The 20,446-nt window shown below is 43.0% G+C and overlaps 1 protein-coding gene across 4 annotated transcripts in view; it reads left to right on the forward strand.

Moving 5' to 3' along the window:
* Positions 1 to 20,446, forward strand: part of NEK1 (NIMA related kinase 1) — a 335,744-nt gene that overhangs the window by 175,565 nt on the left and 139,733 nt on the right. For all 4 annotated transcript variants that reach the window (XM_030191560.1, XM_030191562.1, XM_030191561.1 and 1 more), the window contains one exon: positions 18,382 to 18,484. In XM_030191560.1, the coding sequence (XP_030047420.1) occupies positions 18,382 to 18,484 (103 nt within the window). The remainder of the gene's footprint in view (positions 1 to 18,381; positions 18,485 to 20,446) is intronic.

The following is a 20,446-nucleotide window of genomic DNA, read 5'->3' on the forward strand; positions in this document are numbered from 1 at the left end:
AGTCTTGTCTAATATTAAATGTGGTACTGGATGTTATGATTGAAATGATGAGCTGACAAGCTGATTTTAGTCTTCGGTGAAGCCACTACGTCCATAGATTTCTTATTAATACCACTAATTCAAATACAGCCTGGTACACACTTAATGAATATAGATCAATATCCACACTCACAAGTAGTTTTGTCTCTGTATTATTTGTAGGGAATAGAGGAAAAGACTTCAGATACCCGGTAACCACTTCTTGTATTTTCAATAGTGGACTGCACTGCTTAGCACTTACTCGTGAAATAGATTAGCGAGCATCGTCATGAGTCAAAAACCTCACCCTTTGCATTCTTTTTTTCTTTAATTTTTCATTTATAATACTATTTGTACTTTATTTAATGCTTTAGAAATGAATAAACACTTAGCTGCTGTTGCACTTGAGCTAGTGGGTACACCCAACGGTGAGCTCCTATTTCGCTTGATGCTTCGTAAGGAGAGGAACCCTTAGTTTCTTACAACACTCTGTAATTAAATAAACAGCAGTATTTTAAAATCTTTGCAGAGAGAAAAAGATATATATAGAAAAGTTGCGGACTTTCACTCAATTGGTCTTTACACATACCTGACGCTGTGCAGCTTCTACCTTGTACGCAATTGGCTGGGCTAAGATGACGGCTAGGATTTAAATTGACGCCAACTTTATCTAACCAATAAGACCGCTCAAAACACAGCAGCCAGGCTCATATTTGGTAAAACTCTGTTCAAAAGTGCCAAACCCCTCCGAGAAAAACTGCATTGGCTCCCAATCAAAGAACATATTACCTTCAAAATTTGCACCGTGGTCCATAAAATTATCTACGGCGAAGCCCCAGGATACATGACAGACCTCATAGACCTACCAACCAGAAACATATCTGGATCATCACGAACATATCTAAACCTCCAATACCCAAGTTGCAAAGGACTCAAATAGAAATCAACTTATGCATCCTGCTTCTCCTATATAAGCACACAACTATGGAATGCACTGCCAAAAGCTGTGAAAACAACCTACGACCATCTAAACTTCAGGAAATCACTAAAAACCAACCTGTTCAAAAAGGCATACCCTACCAACCCAACAGCCTGAACCCTGCAACACAGCAAAACCAAAGCTCGTAATGGACACTACATAACCCTTCCTCTCTTCGATCCTTATTTTGTCTGAAACACATGAACCTTGTTCGGCCACAACATCACCTTGTATTGGACTTGGTGAACGCCTTTACGGTACTATGTAAGCCACATTGAGCCTGCAAATAGGTGGGAAAATGTGGGATACAAGTGTAACAAATAAATAAATTATGTTGAAAATGTAAAGGGAAGCTGACCCCAAATTACCAACCTCCTTCCCATGTTATATCAAGAGGAAGAAGTCTTAAGCAAAGAGTTAACATTTGTTCCCAGTCAATCATTTGACTTCTTCCAGTTTCAAGTTGATATTGAAAGATTTGTCAGAACTTTGAGTTTAAAACTTTATTTTGACACTAAGGAAGATCAATTAGATAGGTCCATTAAGAAAAATAAATCAAAATGGACCCCTCCAGGACAAATGGATCCGTTATTGTCGGCCTTTAAAAAGTTAGTGATTGAAGACACGATAAAAATCACACAAAAGAATAAATATCATTATAACCTTACAAAAGATCAATGGGAGGCATTGAAATCTTTAAAAAACGATGACAACATAATTATTTGGCGCGCGGATAAAGGAGGAGCTTTGGTCCTTTTGGACAGAACTTACTACGAAGCAGAAATTCTAAGCCAATTAGCGGATACCTTGACTTACATTCCTTTGACAACTGATCCTACCGAGGAATTCGCCAGATGATCCTTGAAACATGTAAAGCTGGCTTGGAAGAGGGATTCTTAACACAGCAAGAATTTTCATTTTTAAACAAACAACATCCGCTGGTCCCTATGTTTTACACCGCCCCAAAAATTCATAAAAATAAAGATACTCCACCCGGAAGACCCATAGTGGCTTCTATAGATTCGATACTAGAACCACTATCCCAATATATTGATTGGTTCTTACAGCTGCTTGTGCCACAAAGCGATTCATACTTGAAAGATACTACACATTTTTTTGAACATCCTAGAGGCCATCCCTAGTACAGACCGTCAATTTTTAATGGTCACCTTGGACATGACATCTCTGTACACTCTCTTCCTCAACAGGATTGTTTATCAATCTTGGAATAAATAGACCGCGTCCCCATCAAGTACCAACCTCATTTTTGATCACATTGGCCACTATTGCCTTAACAAATTTTTTCTATTTAAGGATCAATTTTATCAACAAAACAGAGGAGTGGCCATGGGCGCAACTTGCGCTCCATCAACAGCGTGTCTATATATGATCCATTTTGAGAGCTGTAGGCTGAAGAGTAACCCTTGGTCCCAAAATATAGTAGAGTGGTACAGATATATAGATGATGTCGTCATGCTATGGGACGTACAGGTACATGACCTGCAACATTTTTTGGACTGGCTAAACAATCTAATTAGGACAGACAAACAGGACAAACAAGAGATAAGGGAATAATAAAGTGAGGATGATAAAATAAGGGTTCTGAAAAAGTGAATAAGGGTTAGGAGTTAAAAGCAGCATCAAAAAGGTGGGCTTTTAGCTTAGATTTGAAGACGGCCAGAGATGGAGCTTGACGTACTGGCTGAGGAAGTCTATTCCAGGCATATGGTGCAATAAGATAAAAGGAACGGAGTCTGGAGTTAGCGGTGGAGGAGAAGGGTGCAGATAAGAGAGATTTACCCAGTGAACAGAGTTCCCGGGGAGGAATGTAGGGAGAGATGAGAGTGGAGAGGTACTGCGGAACTGCAGAGTGAATGCACTTATAGGTCAATAAGAGGAGTTTGAACTGTATGTGGATATGGATAGGAAGCTAGTGAAGTGACTTGAGGAGAGGGCTAATATGTAGGAAAAACTACACGGCCGTTGAAGCAGAGACTTAGTGATCATAAATATAATCTGACACATCTGTGTCTAGAAGCTCCTCTGGTTGCCCATAGCATAGAGAAATCACATAAATTTGAAGAGTTCAAGTGCGTGGTAATTGATCACATTCCTGAATCACTAAGTGGCGGGGACAGAGACCGAAAATTAATTCAAAGAGAGCAATATTGGATTTACAGATTAGGATCCTTGTCCCCAGTGGAGTTGAATAATCGGGTGGAATGGAAGGCGTTTTTGTAATAGTATTCTTTGAATAACATTGAAAGGAAGATAGTATTCTTGATATAACATGGGAAGAAGGTTGGTAATTTGGGGTCAGTTTCCCTTTAAATTTTCAACATAATCTGATTGGTTAGATAAAGTTGGCGTCAATTTAAATCCTAGCTGCCATCTTAGCCCATCCAGTTGCGTACAAGGTAGAAGCCGCACAGCATCAGGTATGTGTAAAGACCAATTGAGTGAAAGTCCGCAACTTTTCTATATATATCTTTTTCTCTCTGCAAAGATTTTAAAATACTGCTGTTTATTTAATTACAGAGTGTTGTAAGAAACTAAGGGTTCCCGCTCCTTACGAAGCATCAAGCGAAACAGGAGCTCGCTGTTGGGCGTACTCACTAGTTCAAGTGCAACAGCAGCTAAGTGTTTATTCATTTCTAAAGCATTAAATAAAGTACAAATAGTATTATATATGAAAAATTAAAGAAAAAAAGAATGCAAAGGGTGAGGTTTTTGACTCATGACGATGCTCGCTAGCAGCCTTAAAAAAGAAAATAATTTATTTCATGAGTAAGTGCTAAGCAGCGCAGTCCACTATTGAAAATACAAGAAGTAGTTACCAGGTATCTGAAATACTTCAAAGAGAAAATTGTAAAGTTACGACTCATGATACCTGTCAATACCATCGACTTTGTAAAACTCCTTGAGTGTCTTGATCCAACCCCTGGTGAACACCCAGCTGACTGAATATGAACTAACTTCGACACACTCTCGGATGATATCATCTCCCAAGCGCTCAAAAGATTCGCCAAGTCCCAGTGCAAACTAGACATATGCCCTAATAACCTTATAAAATTTGCCCCTGAACAACTCATATCAGACCTCACGATGCATTTGAATTATATGTTACAAAATGGATTCTTCCCAAAGGAGAGAGGAAATATTCTACTTACCCCTATACCTAAAGACGCAAAGAAAAGTACAAGTAACTTAACCAACTATCGCCCAGTAGCATCTATCCCGCTGATAACCAAACTAATGGAAGGCATGGTGACCAAGCAGCTCACTAACTACTTAAATAAATTCTCAATTCTCCATGACTCTCAATCAGGATTTCGATCTAACCACAGCACCGAAACAGTACTAGTCACCCTCATGACTAAATTTAAACAAGCAATTGCAACAGGCAACAACATACTTCTCCTACAATTCGACATGTCCAGTGCTTTCAACACATCCTAGAATACTTCGGAGTTGGAGGCAACGTTCTTAGTTGGTTTAAAGGCTTCCTGACAACAAGATCATACAAAGTGATATCTAACTCCATTACATCGGCCCCATGGACACCTGAATGTGGAGTCCCCCAAGGATCTCCCCTCTCGCCGACCCTCTTCAACCTAATGATGACACCCTTGGCCAAGTTACTATCCAATCAGAACCTCAATCCCCACATATACGCAGATGACGTCACAATCTACATACCGTTCAAACATGATCTAAAGGAAATCACAAATGACATCAACCAAAGCTTCCACATCATGCATTCATGGGCGGATGCATTTCAGTTGAAACTTAATGCAGAAAAAACACAATCCAGCTTATAATCGAACGAGAAAAACGCCCAAGTTCCGACCTAAATCGGGAGATGGGCGTTTATCTCACAAAAACGAATAACGCAGTATAATCAAAAGCCGAATTTGGGACGCTTTCAACTGCACTCCGTCGCGGATGCGGACAAAGTTGACGGGGCGTGTCGAAGGCGTGTCGAAGGCGGAACTGGGGCGTGGTTATCGGGCGAACAGAGATGGGCGCCCTTTCGCCGATAATGGAAGAAAAATATGCGATTTTAGCGAGAATTTAGGGCACTTTTCCTGGACCCTGTTTTTCCACGAAAAAGGCCCCAAAAAGTGCCCTAAATGACCAGATGACCACTGGAGGGAATCGGGGATGACCTCCCCTGACTTCCCCAGTGGTCACAAACCCCCTCCCAGCACAAAATATGACGTTTCACAACTTTTTATTTTCACCCTCAAATGTCATACCCACCTCCCTGGCAGCAGTATGCAGGTTACTGGAGCACTTATTAGGGGGTGCAGTGGACTTCAGGCAGGTGGACCCAGGCCCATCCCCCCCCTACCTGTTACAATTGTGCTGCTTAATGCGTTAGTCGTCCAACCCCCCCAAACCCACTGTACCCACATGTAGGTGCCCCCCCTTCACCCCTTAGGGCTATAGTAATGGTGTAGACTTGTGGGCAGTGGGTTTTGAGGGGGATTTGGGAGGCTCAACACACAAGGGAAGGGTGCTATGCACCTGGGAGCTCTTTTACCTTTTTGTTTTGTTTTGTAAAAGTGCCCCCTAGGGTGCCCGGTTGGTGTTCTGGCATGTGAGGGGGACTAGTGCACTACGAATCATGGCCCCTCCCACAAACAAATGCCTTGGATGTATTCGTTTTTGAGCTGGGCGCTTTCATTTTCCATTATCACTGAATAACAAAAACGCCCAGCTCACAAAGTAGCGAATAACATATGGGCGTCTATTTTTTTCGAAAATACGGTTGGCTCCGCCCCTTCACGGACCCGTTCTCGGAGATAAACGCCCATGGAGATAGGCGTTTTCGTTCGATTATGCCCCTCCATGTCTTATACTCACTTCACAACATAACACAAGCAAATTCACCACTATAACCACACCAAACTTTTCCCTTCCCGTTTCAGACACCCTGAAAATTCTCGGAGTGACGATTGATAGAAATCTCACACTCGAAAGTCATGTGAAGAATACAACTAAGAAGATGTTCCATGCAATGTGAAAGCTTAAAAGAGTAAAACCATACTTCCCAAGGAACATTTTTTTGCAACCTGGTACAGTCAATGGTGCTGAGACATCTAGATTACTGCAATGCACTCTATGCCAGTTGCAAACAGCAAATCATCAAGAAGCTTCAAACAGCCCAGAACACTGCAGCCAGACTCATATTTGGAAAAACAAAATACGAAAGTGCAAAACCCCTAAGAGAAAATACTGGCTACCACTAAAAGAACATATCACGTTCAAGATCTGCACTCTAGTTCATAAAATCATTCACGGAGAGGCCCTGGCCTACATGTCAGACCTAGTTGACTTGCCACCCAGGAACGCTAAAAGATCAGCTCGCAAATTCCTTAACCTACACTTCCCCAGCTGTAAAGGACTAAAATACAAACTAACTTATGCATCCAGCTTTTCCTACATGAGCACGCAGTTGTGGAATGCATTGCCACTTAAAAGCAATTTACGAACTAATTAACTTCCGTAAATCTCTGAAGACTTATGTGTTCAACAAGGCATACCACAACGATCAATAATTGTAGCTTAACACACCACCACTGTACCCTATATTCTGAATGTTTTCTATATCTAATTGCTTAAATTCTATGATGTTAACCACTCGCTCTATGTAACTCCAATTTATCTTCTACTCTGAAATGGCGAATGCCACAACGGAACATTGTAAGCCACATTGAGCCTGCAAATAGGTGGGAAAATGCGGGATACAAGTGCAACAAATAAATAAATCTTTTCCTCTATTCCCTACAAATAATACAGAGACAAAACTACTTGTGAGTGTGGTTATTAATATCACTGCAGTGATGGTAGCCTTAAAAGATGTTCTGGCCAGTATTCAGCATTCATTTGTTCTTTTTTTATTATTATTATTATTATTTTTTTATTCAAACAAAAAATTTTACAAGTTGAACACTTGAACTACAAATACAGAAAGGAAATACAATTTAAGGCATAATGGGAAAAAAAACAGTCATCTATCCTCATTAGACCACTAACATAGGATGACGTGTACAAAATAAGCTCAGGAGGTTGAACATATTGGAATACAATAAGACTGAAAACACATTTTCTAACCCCGCCCTTTATATAATAATCTCAACTTACAAGATATTACCTGCAGCCACTTTTTAAATATTTGTAAAGACATGTAAAGTTCTGGTAGGAAAAAAAACATATTTTACCCCTAAATATTTAATTACACATTTACACGGGTAGTTTAAGAAAAAGAATGCCCCCAACACCAAAATTTCCATTCTCATAGGTAAAAAAGCCTTTCTCCTCTCTTGAGTTTGTTTAGTAACGTCAGGGTATACCCAAACTTACTTGCCATAAAATAGAGATTGTGATTTTCGAAAAAAATAGCCGCTTCATTGCATTTAGATGTTGCTCAAATACAAGTAACACTAGTAAAGTTGCTCTTTCAGAATCTTCAGCTAGAGACATCTCCAACAACTCAAATACATTCAATATGTCTTTCTTATTCATTTCTTGATCTATCACCCCAGGGTTCTCCTCCAGAACATATTTAGTTGGAATATAATACAGTATATCCAATTTAAAGGGAGAATAACTTCAGGAGTATAGTTCAAAATTTCAATCAAATATTTCTTAAATGCCTTCCGATTCAGGAGACATCTGTTGTGATGCAAATCCTTCGGGGAGAGGCGGTGGGTTGAGAACTGGGGGAGAGAGAGTAACATCTAGCCCTAAGTCTCTGGGGCTCCTCCCAGTATGAATGGGGGTTCTAGCTGTGACACAGAAAAGAAACAAGTGGAAAAACAACTTCAAGGGATCAATCCAAGACAAGAGATAAGATGCTCCAAAAAAACTTTATTGTCTCAGTGGATTGCTGCTGTGATGAGGAGGTTCTGGTCATTGAGGAATCAGCCATAACCTTCCCCTTACGTTTGATATGTGGCATATCAGAAGAGAAGAAAAAAAACACAGAGCTGCCAGAGAGAGAGCTCTCAGCTGCAGTCAGAAACGTGCTTCCATCTTGACACCCGCCCCCCCCCCCCCCCAAGCATTTATTTATGTTCTGTTGTTCACTGGCTAAATTAGACCTGAATATTCAATGCTCGGCCATGTCCAGGCACTAGTGTTGAATGTACTTGGTCTGCTCCTGACTGCCAGAACTTATGCAGGTCCTGGCCGATATTCAGCTGAATATTGGTGGCTGGCCTGCTGAGTGTGATTTACGTGGGCAGGAGCCTCTACCCACTTCAATTGCTTTGCATATCAGGCCCATTATTACTAAAGCTGTTAAAAAGGGAAAAGAAATTGGTGTACAATGTTGATAAATTGCAGTTGATTAAATTCCATTTCTGTTGTTCCTGTGTGGCTCATACACACGACTTCTCCAGAACTGAGTTAGTGAAGTTAAAACAATACTGTAAAGGAATTTCTCTGAGGACATGCAGGACAAGTACATTATCGCATATGCGTGACGTTATCTGACAGATCCCAGCATGGATGCTGCTCAGCATTCTGGCTTTTTCTGAAGGACCATACTGCAATTGCCTTCCTTACCAATGTGAGCATGTGGGACCAGCAGTATTTTTTCATCTGTGGAGCAGAGCAATCACATTCTGGCCATCTCTCCTCGGCGCATGAGTCATTGTGCTGTTCTGGTGCCTTCCCTCGGTACACAGGACTTTTCTTAGTCTATTTTCCCCCTTTATAGTTTCCATAAGTTTTTCAGCCCGATTTTCTTTATTTTTCTGTGGCTCCATCAGTCCTCTTAGGCCTGAGTCCCTGGTCAGGTATGCTTTTGTTTAAAAAAAAAAAAAGAAGAAAAGATTGAACCGTTTGATTTCATTTTGGCAATTTTTGCCCCAATGTCCCTTAAAACTCCCAGTGGTTGGGAGTTTTAAGGGACATTGTGACTGGCCCTCACAATTGGTGCTTGCTGTGCTTAAGACCGGACCACAAGACTTTACAAGAGTATATAGTTAGAAGCCTTCCAGGTTGGCTGCCATGCTGATTTTAGAAGAAAAGAACCCAAAGAATTGAGAGACCCAGCACAAGAAACTTTTTGGCGCTCCTAAGTCCAGTCTATTGTCATTGGATACATTGGTCTCCATGACTGGCAAAGCCACATTAGACACTGTAGGTGCACCAGCATTAAGGATGTCTCCCCCTGTCTAGACATCATGCACCGGTAGAGGCCTGTTAGACCAAGCAGCATTGGACATGACACCAAGGACATGCCAGGATTCGACATTGTCCTCAAGTGCAGTGAGGGATCCAAATATGCATCGAGCAAAGGCAAAGGGGTATCGACATTGGACCCTCTCAAAACACAGTGCCAGGAGCTCCATGACATTGGCTACACTGGTAGTTGAGAAGGGTCAGTGCTGAGACGACTGCTCCCCTTCTATGGAGTTAGTGCCGATGTGCTAGTCTCCTCACTGTCTGGACCAGCATTCCAGTTCAGCTCCATTGTCCTCGCAGCCCCCCCCCCCCCCCTTTATCGCTGCCTGCCCCCGAGGAATGGCTCTAAGCCATTTTACTGGTGGAGTGGGAATGGATATTGACTTGCTGCAATGTCAAAGCCTCGGGGATGTTGATGCCAACCATGGAGGCCCATGCTCTGTTCATTCATCGATACTGATATCTCACCGGGTAACAGTGTTGCATTCCTGAAATGGCCCTCTATACCCTAGTAACTTGTGCAATTGGTTCTATTGTGAAAGCAAAAAGCAACGGAGACAGTGCGCACCCCTGCCTTGTACCCCTATGCAGTAAAATGATGGCTATTTGTGCATTGTTGATGGTAAGCTAAACCAAGGGCTGAGCAGAAAGTAAATGTATCTACTGTAGATATCATCATGTAAATCCCATTCTGTCCAGTACCGAAAACATGAAGGGCCAGTGCACCTGATCGAATTCCTTCTCGGCATCTAAAGAGAGCAACAACATAGAAATATTATCTACACTAGTAAAAAAGGCCCGTTTCCGAAACCAATGAAATGGGCGCTAGCATGTGTTTTTTTTTGTGTGTGTATGTGTCACAGAGTTATTTTGTGTGTGTATGTGAGTGTGTGAGGGTGCGGTGTGTGTGCAGGTTGTTGATGTGTGTCTTTTTTTTGTTTTGTTTTGTTTTTTGCTTGGGGGTTGGGGGATGTGCTGTGCTGGCAAAGTGGGTTGGATTGGGTGTGGCTTTGAGGGTGTGTTTCTGTTTTATTGTGTGTGTGTGGTTTTGTCTGTCAAAGAGGTTTGTGGAGGGGGGGTCTTTCTGTTGGTGAAATGTAAATGTGGTTGTAGGGGGGTCAGCCTTTGATGAGTGTTGTTTTTTTTTTCCCATGTTTTTTATTTTGTGTTGTGCTGAGGCAGCAGTGTTGTTTTAGATGGGCGGAAGGTAGAGGAGCACGTTCTTTGTCTGTCTGTATTTTTTGGCCGTTTCAGGGCTGCTATAGGGGAATGCTGGAAGAGAAATGTGCTGTTGGAAGCAGCGCCATCTTTTTCCATTGGGCTGGGGTTCTGGGCATCCTGGAGGTGGGTGACGGCTTGCCTGAGGACGGGGATGGTTGTTTTAAGTTGGCGGAAGGGAGAAGAGCACGGTCTCGGGCCGTCGGGGGGTGATCCGGTATGTTTGGTCCATTTCAGGCCGGCTGTAGGGGAATGCTGGAACATTTATGCGCTGCAGGAATCAGCGCCGTCTTTTTCCGGGTGCTCGGGGAATCCCCGAGGTGGGAGACAGCTTGCCTGAGGCTGGGGATGGTTGGGCACGTCCTTGGCCGCTTCGGCAAAAGGGGAAGAGGAAGGGGGTGGGGAGGTACCTGCAGCCGCCTGAGAAACCATGTATTCTTTGTTTGTTTTGTATTATTAGTTTGCATTTCTGTTGAAGAAAGAGTGGATGCCTTTCGAATGATGGAGGTGGTGCGTCGGTGTGCGGTTGTTTCGTTAGTTTGGCAGCCAGTCTCCAGCGATTCCTAGGCAGGGAAGGAGTACTCCTCCCCCTTCCTTGGTCGCTGTTTGCTGCTGGCTGGGTCACGGGTAATCCTTCCAGCTGGGCCGCAGCTTGTCCTGTTCGCCCACGTCCCAGATGGTGACGGGCATGTTGTTTTCCGGCTCCTCTGACTCCATGTCAAGCGATCCCAAATATAGTCTGTGCTATAGGCCCTCTGGCACTCTTCATTACTGGCATTAGGCATTTAAAAATTTCTCCCCCCCCCCCCTCCCCCGGTCTATTTTTGCACATACCCACAGCAGGAATATTCTTCTCTCGTTCCAGCAGTGGTTCTGTGCTCTCCGTGCTGCACAGATAATGAGCCATTCTGCTGGGGAATGCTCCTCCCTTATTGTCACGTAGTTTCCTCTGATTGGTCCATCTTACGTTGCCTAGTGTTGCCTGGGAACGGTGTTGTGATGGTCCTTTGTGTTTCAGAATGTTCAGGGTGTTTTTTCTGATTGGTCCGTCATGCGAGGGCGGGGCAGAGAGAGATGGTCAGTGTTGTGGCTTCACCACCATGAACGCTGTCTTCAGAACGTTGAGGGTGAGTTTTATTATAGTAGATTAGCTGTAGATCAGGTGCAAGATCCTGCAAATGAGTGGAGTGGAGGAGTGGCCTAGTGGTTAGGGTGGTGGACTTTGGTCCTGGGGAACTGAGGAACTGAGTTCGATTCCCACTTCAGGCACAGGCAGCTCCTTGTGACTCTGGGCAAGTCACTTAACCCTCCATTGCCCCATGTAAGCCGCATTGAGCCTGCCATGAGTTTGGAAAGCGCGGGGGTACAAAAATAAAAAATAAATAAATAAAAATATCGAAGGTTTGCCGCTCGGTAATGAACCCTGCTTGATCATCATGGACTAGGGAAGGCATCACACCCTGAAGGTATCTGGCCAGTAATTTTGTGAAAATTTTATAATCCAATCCTAATAAATAGATTGGTGGATATTGTGATAAAGTCACCTCCAGGATAGTTGGGTTAAGGTAGTTTCAGTCTGAAATACAAGTCCCAGAAGGTATTGCAGGCAAGGAGCCAGAGGGTGAGATGAAGAACCCGGACTGGACTCCTAGCTGCAATCGGGGAAGACATGGGTGTAAGCTGGCAGGTTGTGTAGAGTGGCTGCCACTAGGCGGAAAGAGTTAGGAAACCCTGTGTGCAGGAGCTCATCATTGGTCTCATTAGTTTAATGCTTAACTCAGCTGGTTTGGGTGTGAGGAAGCTAAGGGAAGGAGAATGATTGGTGGTGGTAGCTGAAGCCAGGGATTGATTAGGCAGGTGGGAAGGAGTCCCAGCAGTGCAGTTCAGTTCAGGAGAGAGAAGCAGAAGGAGAGAAGACGTTTGCAGGCTGAAAACCCTTGGGCAGGGAGGTCCCTAAAGTACTGAAGCAGGCTGAAATTCCTTGGGTGAGAGGAAGTCCCCAAAGTATTGAATTCACTGTGAAGCTGATGCAGGGGAAAACCCTTCAGTAGAAGGAGTCCCTAAAATATTGAACTCTCCTGAAAGTAAAGAGGATAGAAGGTAGAAACTGCTGCTTGGTGACTGAACTGTGATGAGGAACTGAAAGAAAAAGAACTGTTTGTCTGGGGAATTGAATTACTGTTTATTGTGCCCTGGATAAAGAGCCCAGACTGGAGCCTGTAAGCATGTATTGAGTCCTGGTATGGGCTATGCTGCTATTGGAACTGTGTACTAGAAACCGGCATGGAATAAAAGTTCTTAAGATTGAAGTTACTGGTGGACATCTATTTCTTCACTGTACCGGGAGCCTGTGGCTGGAGGAGATTGTTCTATCCTTGGCTGCACAAGAGAGGTACCTGGTTACAATATGAACTAAATAATTGGGGATCTTTCCACGGCTTTGGGATCACTGTAATCGCAGCCAGGTGCCACAAGTGTGGCAACTCAGATTGCCCCTCAAGAGAGGTGCCATAATCCTCCCAAAACATTTATAAAATGTATTAGTAAAGCCATCTGGCCCTGGCTCCTTACCTTTTGGTAAACCTCCAATAGCCCATTGCACCACCTCTAGTTCAACTGAGGCGGGGAGAAACTGGCTAAATTCACTCTTTCTAAATATCCTCTGCATCTCCGCCTCCGTGGGAGCAATGTCCATCTGGTATAGGCCGGTATACTAGTGCTTAAGTATATCCTGTGTGGCCTCTGTTGTGTGATGATTTTTACCTGTCTCGTCTAATAATGGCAAGGACATAATTGCGAGTCATTTGCTTTTTTAATTTTATGTCCAGCAAACGAGAGGCATGATTACCTCACGTTTTGTAATCGCTTTGAGATGTCTGCTAATTGAAGATCATTGAGCTCCATCTGTAAGTGGTGGAGCTGTTCATCCTGGTGTGCTATCAGTGGATCCTGCTTAGGCAGTTCCAGACAGATCCAATTCTTGATGCAACTACTTTTCCTTATCTGCACGCTGATGGTAAGGGTATGCCTGTAGGGCTATAATTTTCCATCTCATCACAGCCTTAAGGCATTCCCATAGAGTTTCCAAGCCCACTTCCCCCATGTCATTAAATTGAATCTATTCTAGTAGGTCCTTTTCTAATTGTGTAACATTGCCTCGGTCTAACAAAAGGGCATTATGTAGACACCAAGGACGTCTAGCATTTAGGTCTGGGGCCCATTAGGTGTGAGAACCACAGGAGCATGATTGGACCATGTATGCATATGAATTTGATGGTTTCTTGTACGGTACAGAATACCCAGATCCCCAAGCCAAAAATATGTATGATACTAGGATCTATGTGCCTGGGAATAACTGTAACCTCTCTTCCCTGGATGCATGTGTCTGCAGAGTTCTACCAGATTCCAGCAAGCCAGAAAGCTATATAATGTATCCTGGTCCCTCTGAGCATAATGCACCTCTGTAACTGTATTAGTCCATCCTTGGGTTGATTGTCAAACTGAAGTTCCCCCCCCCCCCCCCCCCCCCATTATAATAGCTGACCCTCTACATGACAAGATAGAAGTGCACTAAGGTTCTCCAGAAAGGCCCCTTGCCCCTCACTGGGAGCATACACATTCACTATAATATAGAGATTACATCCCAAGGCCACCACTATAAACAAGTGATACTCCTCTCTTTCTCAAACCACCTTCTTGATGTGCCAAGGATGTCACGGACAAAGCCACAAGCACTGCCCTTGTTTTTTTTATTATTGTGGTTAGAGACAAAGTAAAGAAGGCGGTACCTTTTGTACCTACATAACTTCTCGTAAGCTGGCAACAGATGTGTCTCTTGGATAAGATCCACATCCCTCTTGAAATGAACCAGTTCTTTAAATAACAATAGCCACTTCATAGATGAATTTAGGCCCTTAGCATTCGGTGTCAAAAACTTAAGATGAGACGTTTTCCACCTCTAAGGGGAGAAAATGATAAAGAGAGGACCCCATGTGGAAGGGAGTGTGCAAGCCACCTTAAAGGCTCTCATTTGCAAATGGAGTTTGATTGATCACTGAGATCATTAAAATTCCCCAGAACTCCCTTTTCACCCCCCCCCAAACCACCCATAACAGATACTGACAAGCCCTCTCACTATATGGTGGGGTGCCATGATGTGGAAGTGACCCCCTTGGTAAAAGATTTTATAAATACCGATTAGATATCACAGAATAGCTAGCAATATCACAGAAATAGCTATGACGTTCAGCCATTTGGCAAGATATAAAGACCAGAGTAAACAATTATACAACAGTATAAGATAACCATATAATGTCACTCAGGAGTAACCTGTTTCTCAAGGCCTCCTAAAATCATCTTATCTGGACCCTCTGTGATTAAATAAAGAATTCTTTCCTCTAGTCCGCCCTTCAGGTATTCAGCGATTCAGTAGATTCCTGCAAGGCTGTGTTGGACTGCTGGTGTCTCAAATGACCCTACCCTTGAGTTACTCATTGCCATTTAGGTCGCATTTGAGGATTAGTGGCAGATTTAGGAGACTGTAATGCAGATGGTGCAAGATGATCCTCTGGAAAAAATATTCACGCCTCGAGGGCAAAAGGATGTCACCATTTATATCTTATTCCCTCTGCTCGCAACTACTGTGTCAAGGGTCTCGGTTCTGAGCGCCATTTTAAGGTAGCAGCCATACTTTCTCCTTTAAAATCAGTAAAGCAGGCCACTATATCCTTAAGTTTATTAACCCTGGGAGTAGTACCAAGAGCTTGGTGTGCTCTCTCTTAAATGTATTGCTGTCGACTCCACAGGCTCCTGAGTCCCCGCAAGCAGAACACTTACGATTTTTTGCACTACTTCTTCACTGTCTGCATATGCTGAGGGTCTCGGGCAAACAAATAAAACAGGTAGATCCAAGGAGGATATAAAATAGTCTTTATTGGGAACAGGTAAAAGACGACCAGACATGGCTGTGTTTCGGCCCAAAGGCCTGCCCCAGGGGTCTGTTGTATCTCTGATGTTATAGCAGGGGTGCTTAACAACAAGAATATAATCAAAGTCCTGGCTGTGTAATCCTGGTGATATCCACAATTTGACAGAAGTGCTGAGTTGCAGTGGCCGTACAACCAGCAAAAGTCAGTGATGTGAGTACTGCAAGTGAGCCTTGGAACCGGACTAAAGTCCATAGACAGTTCAGTCAGCCTTTTTTTTGTTTGTTTGTTTTGACCTAAACAGGATGGGGTGGCTGTTGGGAGACACACTTTATCCAGTTGGCTAGCAGACTACATCTCCTTCATCTATGCCCAAGGTGGACTGACTCTGGAAGGCCATGTCAGAGCTATGGCTGCATTATTAGCCCATTTGAGATCAGTCTAGATTTGCAGTGCTTCAACATGGTCTTCAGTCTACACATTCACATCCTGCTACTTCCTTGAATAAGATTCCCAATGTGACAGCCAGTTTGGTCAGTCAATCCTGCAGAATCTATTTGGGGTCTAGAATCTAACTTTACCTTCCAGGCTCCTTTTTGTTTCTATTCCAGGCTGCAACAGAAAAATAATGTTTAATGTTCTGATTCTTACTGTTGGCCTTTGCCTGTTGGCAGAGTTTGTTTATATTTTTCCCTTTTTAAATTTTTCAGTCTGCCTGGTAGCTAGAGAATTACGTTTTCCTGCCTGCCCTTGGAGAAAGCAAAGTTATTTACCTGTTGTAGGTGATCTCGAGGACAGCAGGAGACATATTTCCACATACCTACCCTGCTTCCCTAGGAGTTGTATTCTATTAGCTATTTTACTAGACTGCCTTGGTCCCGCACGGACTTGCAGGTGGGAAGGGGTGCGCTTGTTTGGTGTGACTTCCTAAAGCTTTGGAATTAGAAGCTGGGGAGCACATTTGCCAGTCTTCATCAGATGGCATCACCCATATGAGGAAATATGTGTCATGCTGTTCTTGGAGAACATCTACTACAGGTGAATAACTTCACTATCTCTACTGTTGTGACTTGCACACGGTACTAAAATGTGTAATTGTGCACCATCATGTTTGGGCCCGAAAGTTTGGAGCTCATTACTTACAGATCTTTCGAGTTTAATAGATATTTTTAGTTTTAGGAAGAGTGTAAAAGTCAGGCTTTTTCAAAAAGCATTAAAAGCACCATGATTGTTCATTGATTTTTGTTTTGTTTAGGCAGTGTTTGACATGGCACAAGTAGTGATTTGTGAAATGTTTTAGTATGCATTGTGCTTATGTTTATATTTTTTGATCCAATTATGTATGTTTTATTGTAATTTACCAAAAACTGTTGGGATTATTGGTATATAAATTATTTAAATATAATAAACTGGCTATTTGCTAGAGCACTGGAGACAATTTGATTTTAACCTTTGTGCCTTTTTTGACAGTCTTTGAATCTAATCTAATACAGGTCTTATTTACCACACAAATCCCAACTAGTAGTCCAAGGGGGCTTACAACATAAGAAGCCCCAGTAATATATATGGGGAATTACATCAAACATAATACCACAAAATAATACATTAAGAACATTACAGTTACAGTTAATTTCTTATAGTCCGCTAGTACCATTTGCATAGTTTAGAGCGGATTATAGTAAGACTGTAGACCACAATATGTCTAGAGTGTAACAAATATGGGGCAACCCAACCAAGCTAATACCTATAATTTCTTAGACACATATTCAGAAAACAATAAGGTCTTTAGACCCTTCTTAAACATATCAAGAGATGGTAAAAACAAGATTTCCAGAACGTAACTGCCTGGTATGCATCAAAATTATCAAAGAAAACCTTTTCAAACTTACCCTGCGAAACTGAAGATAATTTGGCTCAGTTGTAATACATTGAGGCAGATCATTCCATATAGCGGTGGCATGATAAGAAAACATGGAATCTAAATGTTGGTTTTAATGCACTCCTGGGAAATCTTAGTAAAAAAGTATTAAATACCTGAGATGAAGAAGACAATGATTTGGGACAGGCAGCACTTAGTTCCTACCTAAGACAAAAAAATGATAAAGGGGCTGGGATGACTTCCCTGTGAGGGGCTGTTCAGCTTGGAGAAAGGATAGCTGAGAGGAGATATGATAGACGTCAATAAAATAATGAGTGGAGTTGAACGGGTAGACGTGAATCTCTTGTTTACGCTTTCCAAAAATACTAGGGACTAGGAGGCACGCAATGAAGCTTCAAAGTAGTAAATCTAAAACAAATTGGAGAAAATATTTCTTCGCTTAGTGTGTAATTAAACTCTGGAATTCGTTGCCAGAGAATGTGGTAAAAGCAATTAGCGGGGTTAAGGTTTGGATAAGTTCATAAAAGAAAAGTCCATAAGCCATTATTAAGATGGACTTGGGGAAAATCCACTGCTTATTTCTAGGATAAGCAGCATAAAATGTACTATTTTGGGATCTTGCCAGGTACTTGTAGCCTGGATTAGCCATTGTTAGAAACAGGATGCTGGACTTGATGGACCTTCGCTCTGTCCCAGTATGGCAACGCTTATTTTCTTATGTACACTGTTTCATGCTTCTCTAATGTAGTCTGTCCTTACACATTTACCTAATTAGGAAAAGCAGCACCATCTTAAATACCCTTACTTTTCAGATCTTGAATCTTATCCCTGCCTTTCTCCAAACACGTGTTTGATCAAACTGAGTGTATGTTCCCAAGGGCTGCCTCATGTTTTTATACAGCACTACATATTCTTTGCATTGAATTAATAGTTTGATGCAGACATGATTTTGGGTTGGTTATCTTCTAGCAAGTCGTTTTATGTGTTCAAGTGGTTAAGCTCATAGGAAGTGCAGGTTCATGAATCAGTGTGACACTGTCGAGGCAAGATCTCTCTGACCAGGCAATATAAGAAAGTTCTGATCGCATTCCCTCACACAAAACAGAGGATTACAGTTAAATATATCCAAGTAAACTTTTTGTTTTCTTATATGTTTACCTTAGGCAAAGAGGACAGGCAGCTGCTGAGAGAGCCAGACAAGTGGAGGAATTCTTGCAGCGAAAGCAGGAAGCAAGGCTGAATAAAGCCCGAGCTGAAGGCCACTTGGTATGGAGTTTAATCTACATGCTAAATACTGCTAGTTCTGTATTGTGACCGAAGGGTGCACTCCACAATGCTCTCTAGGAATCTATTTACAAAGCTGGTGTAATTGTTAGGAAGGCTCAAATTAAATTTTATTCTCTACTACCCCCACCCCTTCTTTATCTTTCTCTTGTTATCTATTTCTTGAGTCAAAGGGAACATTATATTCTTGTAGTCTTTATACTCTAAGGATAGGATAAAGATGGAGTCTTATAGGTTTATTCCTTGGTATAGATCAGAATAAACTATACCACATTTTCATAAACTGTGCAAACCTTTCAAGACTTACTGTGGTTCCAAATGATTTCACTGGGACACAGAGCAATGAGTTAACTTACTTTTTTCCCCCAAATTCCTACTGTTAAATATGTTGGCATCTTCTGGTATATTCTGCACTTCAGGAGATTCACACTAATTGTTTAATGTACAAGAGACATCTATAAAAGGCTTTTCCAAATTATCTTCCTCATCAAAACGTTTTTTTTAGAATGTTAAAAAAAAAGTCCTTTACAGTTTGGACAAGTTCCTGGAGGAAAAGTCCACAGTCTGCTATAGAGACAGACATGGGGAATAGAGAGTTGCATGGAGACAGAAATGCGACCCATCCCCGCCCTTCCCCGCCAGAATCAAACCCATCCCCCGCTCATCTCCGCCAGAATCTAACCCGTCCCCACCCGTCCCTGTGAGTAATCTCCTCCGTCCCCGCCCATCCCCGTGAGTGATCTCCTCCATCCCCGCCCGTCCCCATAAAACAGCCAGTTCCCACCATGAGAGAAATAAACTGCCTATACATATAAAAAATAAAAGTAGTTAGCTGAGCTCACCTCTGTGCAGTTCTCTTCTGTGGATGACTCAGTCACTCACTCACAGTCACTAGTAGTACTCACTGCCCCTTCTCTTCTGGTCTGGCTCTGGTCACAGTACCACAGCTGCTGAACTTCTGCTGCCTCCCAGTTCTCTCTCCTTCACTGCCAGTTGCTCCGTCCTGCTCCCTCCCTCTCTCCTCTGTGACACAGCTGATCTGCTCCTGCTACCTCTGAGAGAAGTCCTCCTCCTCCTGCAGTGCTCCTCATGCTGCTGCTTGCTGCTGTCCTCCTCTCTCTCCTCCTACAGCACTGATGACGAGTCTCTGATTCTAAGCATGGTCACAGTCTGCCTTTATTCACTGGTAGCGGACCTGGCTGGAGCCTGCTGTTCTCAGCAGTATGACATCATTAACGAAGTCCAACTGGCTGGCAAAAAAGACGAGAAATTTCATTCTCCTGCTCTCTGTCTCTGAGTGGCGCCTCATTGGAGGAGAGCTTGGTGTCTCCGCCCACTAAAAGAAGAAGGGACGAACCAGCAGCAGACATTCTTTTTAAATCTTCATGTAACCATGCTTTGTTTGAAATTTGAATCTTCTGCTGCCCCTTTCCGTGACCCGCTGCAGCGTTTTCATGCCGTGTGCGGGTTGCCGGATTTTGGGCGACTTTTTTTTTTGCCGTTTTTTTTTTTTGGCCAGCTGTGTTTTTTTGCCGGCCACAATTTTTTGGCCGTGGCCTCGATCCCCACAGGAATCCCACATGTACCGTTCTGTCCCCGCGGCACTCCCGCTGACCAGGGCTCCGTTCCCGCGGCACTCCCGCTGACCAGGGGTGGAAACCCGCGGGATTCCCACGGACTCCGCGGGATCTCCGCAAACCCCGTTCCCGTGCAAACCTCTAATGGGGAAGCAACTGCTTGCCCTGGGATTTGTAGTATGGAATGTTGCTACTATTTGGATTTCTGCTGGGTACTTGTGACCTGGCTTGGCCACTATTGGAAACAGGATACTGGGCTAGGTGGACCATTGGTCTGGCTCAGTATGGCTATTCTTATGTTCAGTATGCCAGTGTTTCTCAACCTTTATTATGCGTTCCATTTTTTCATTTGTTCAACCATTGGGGC

Source organism: Microcaecilia unicolor, chromosome 2 (assembly GCF_901765095.1).
Source record: "Microcaecilia unicolor chromosome 2, aMicUni1.1, whole genome shotgun sequence".
NCBI classification, from domain to species: domain Eukaryota; kingdom Metazoa; phylum Chordata; class Amphibia; order Gymnophiona; family Siphonopidae; genus Microcaecilia; species Microcaecilia unicolor.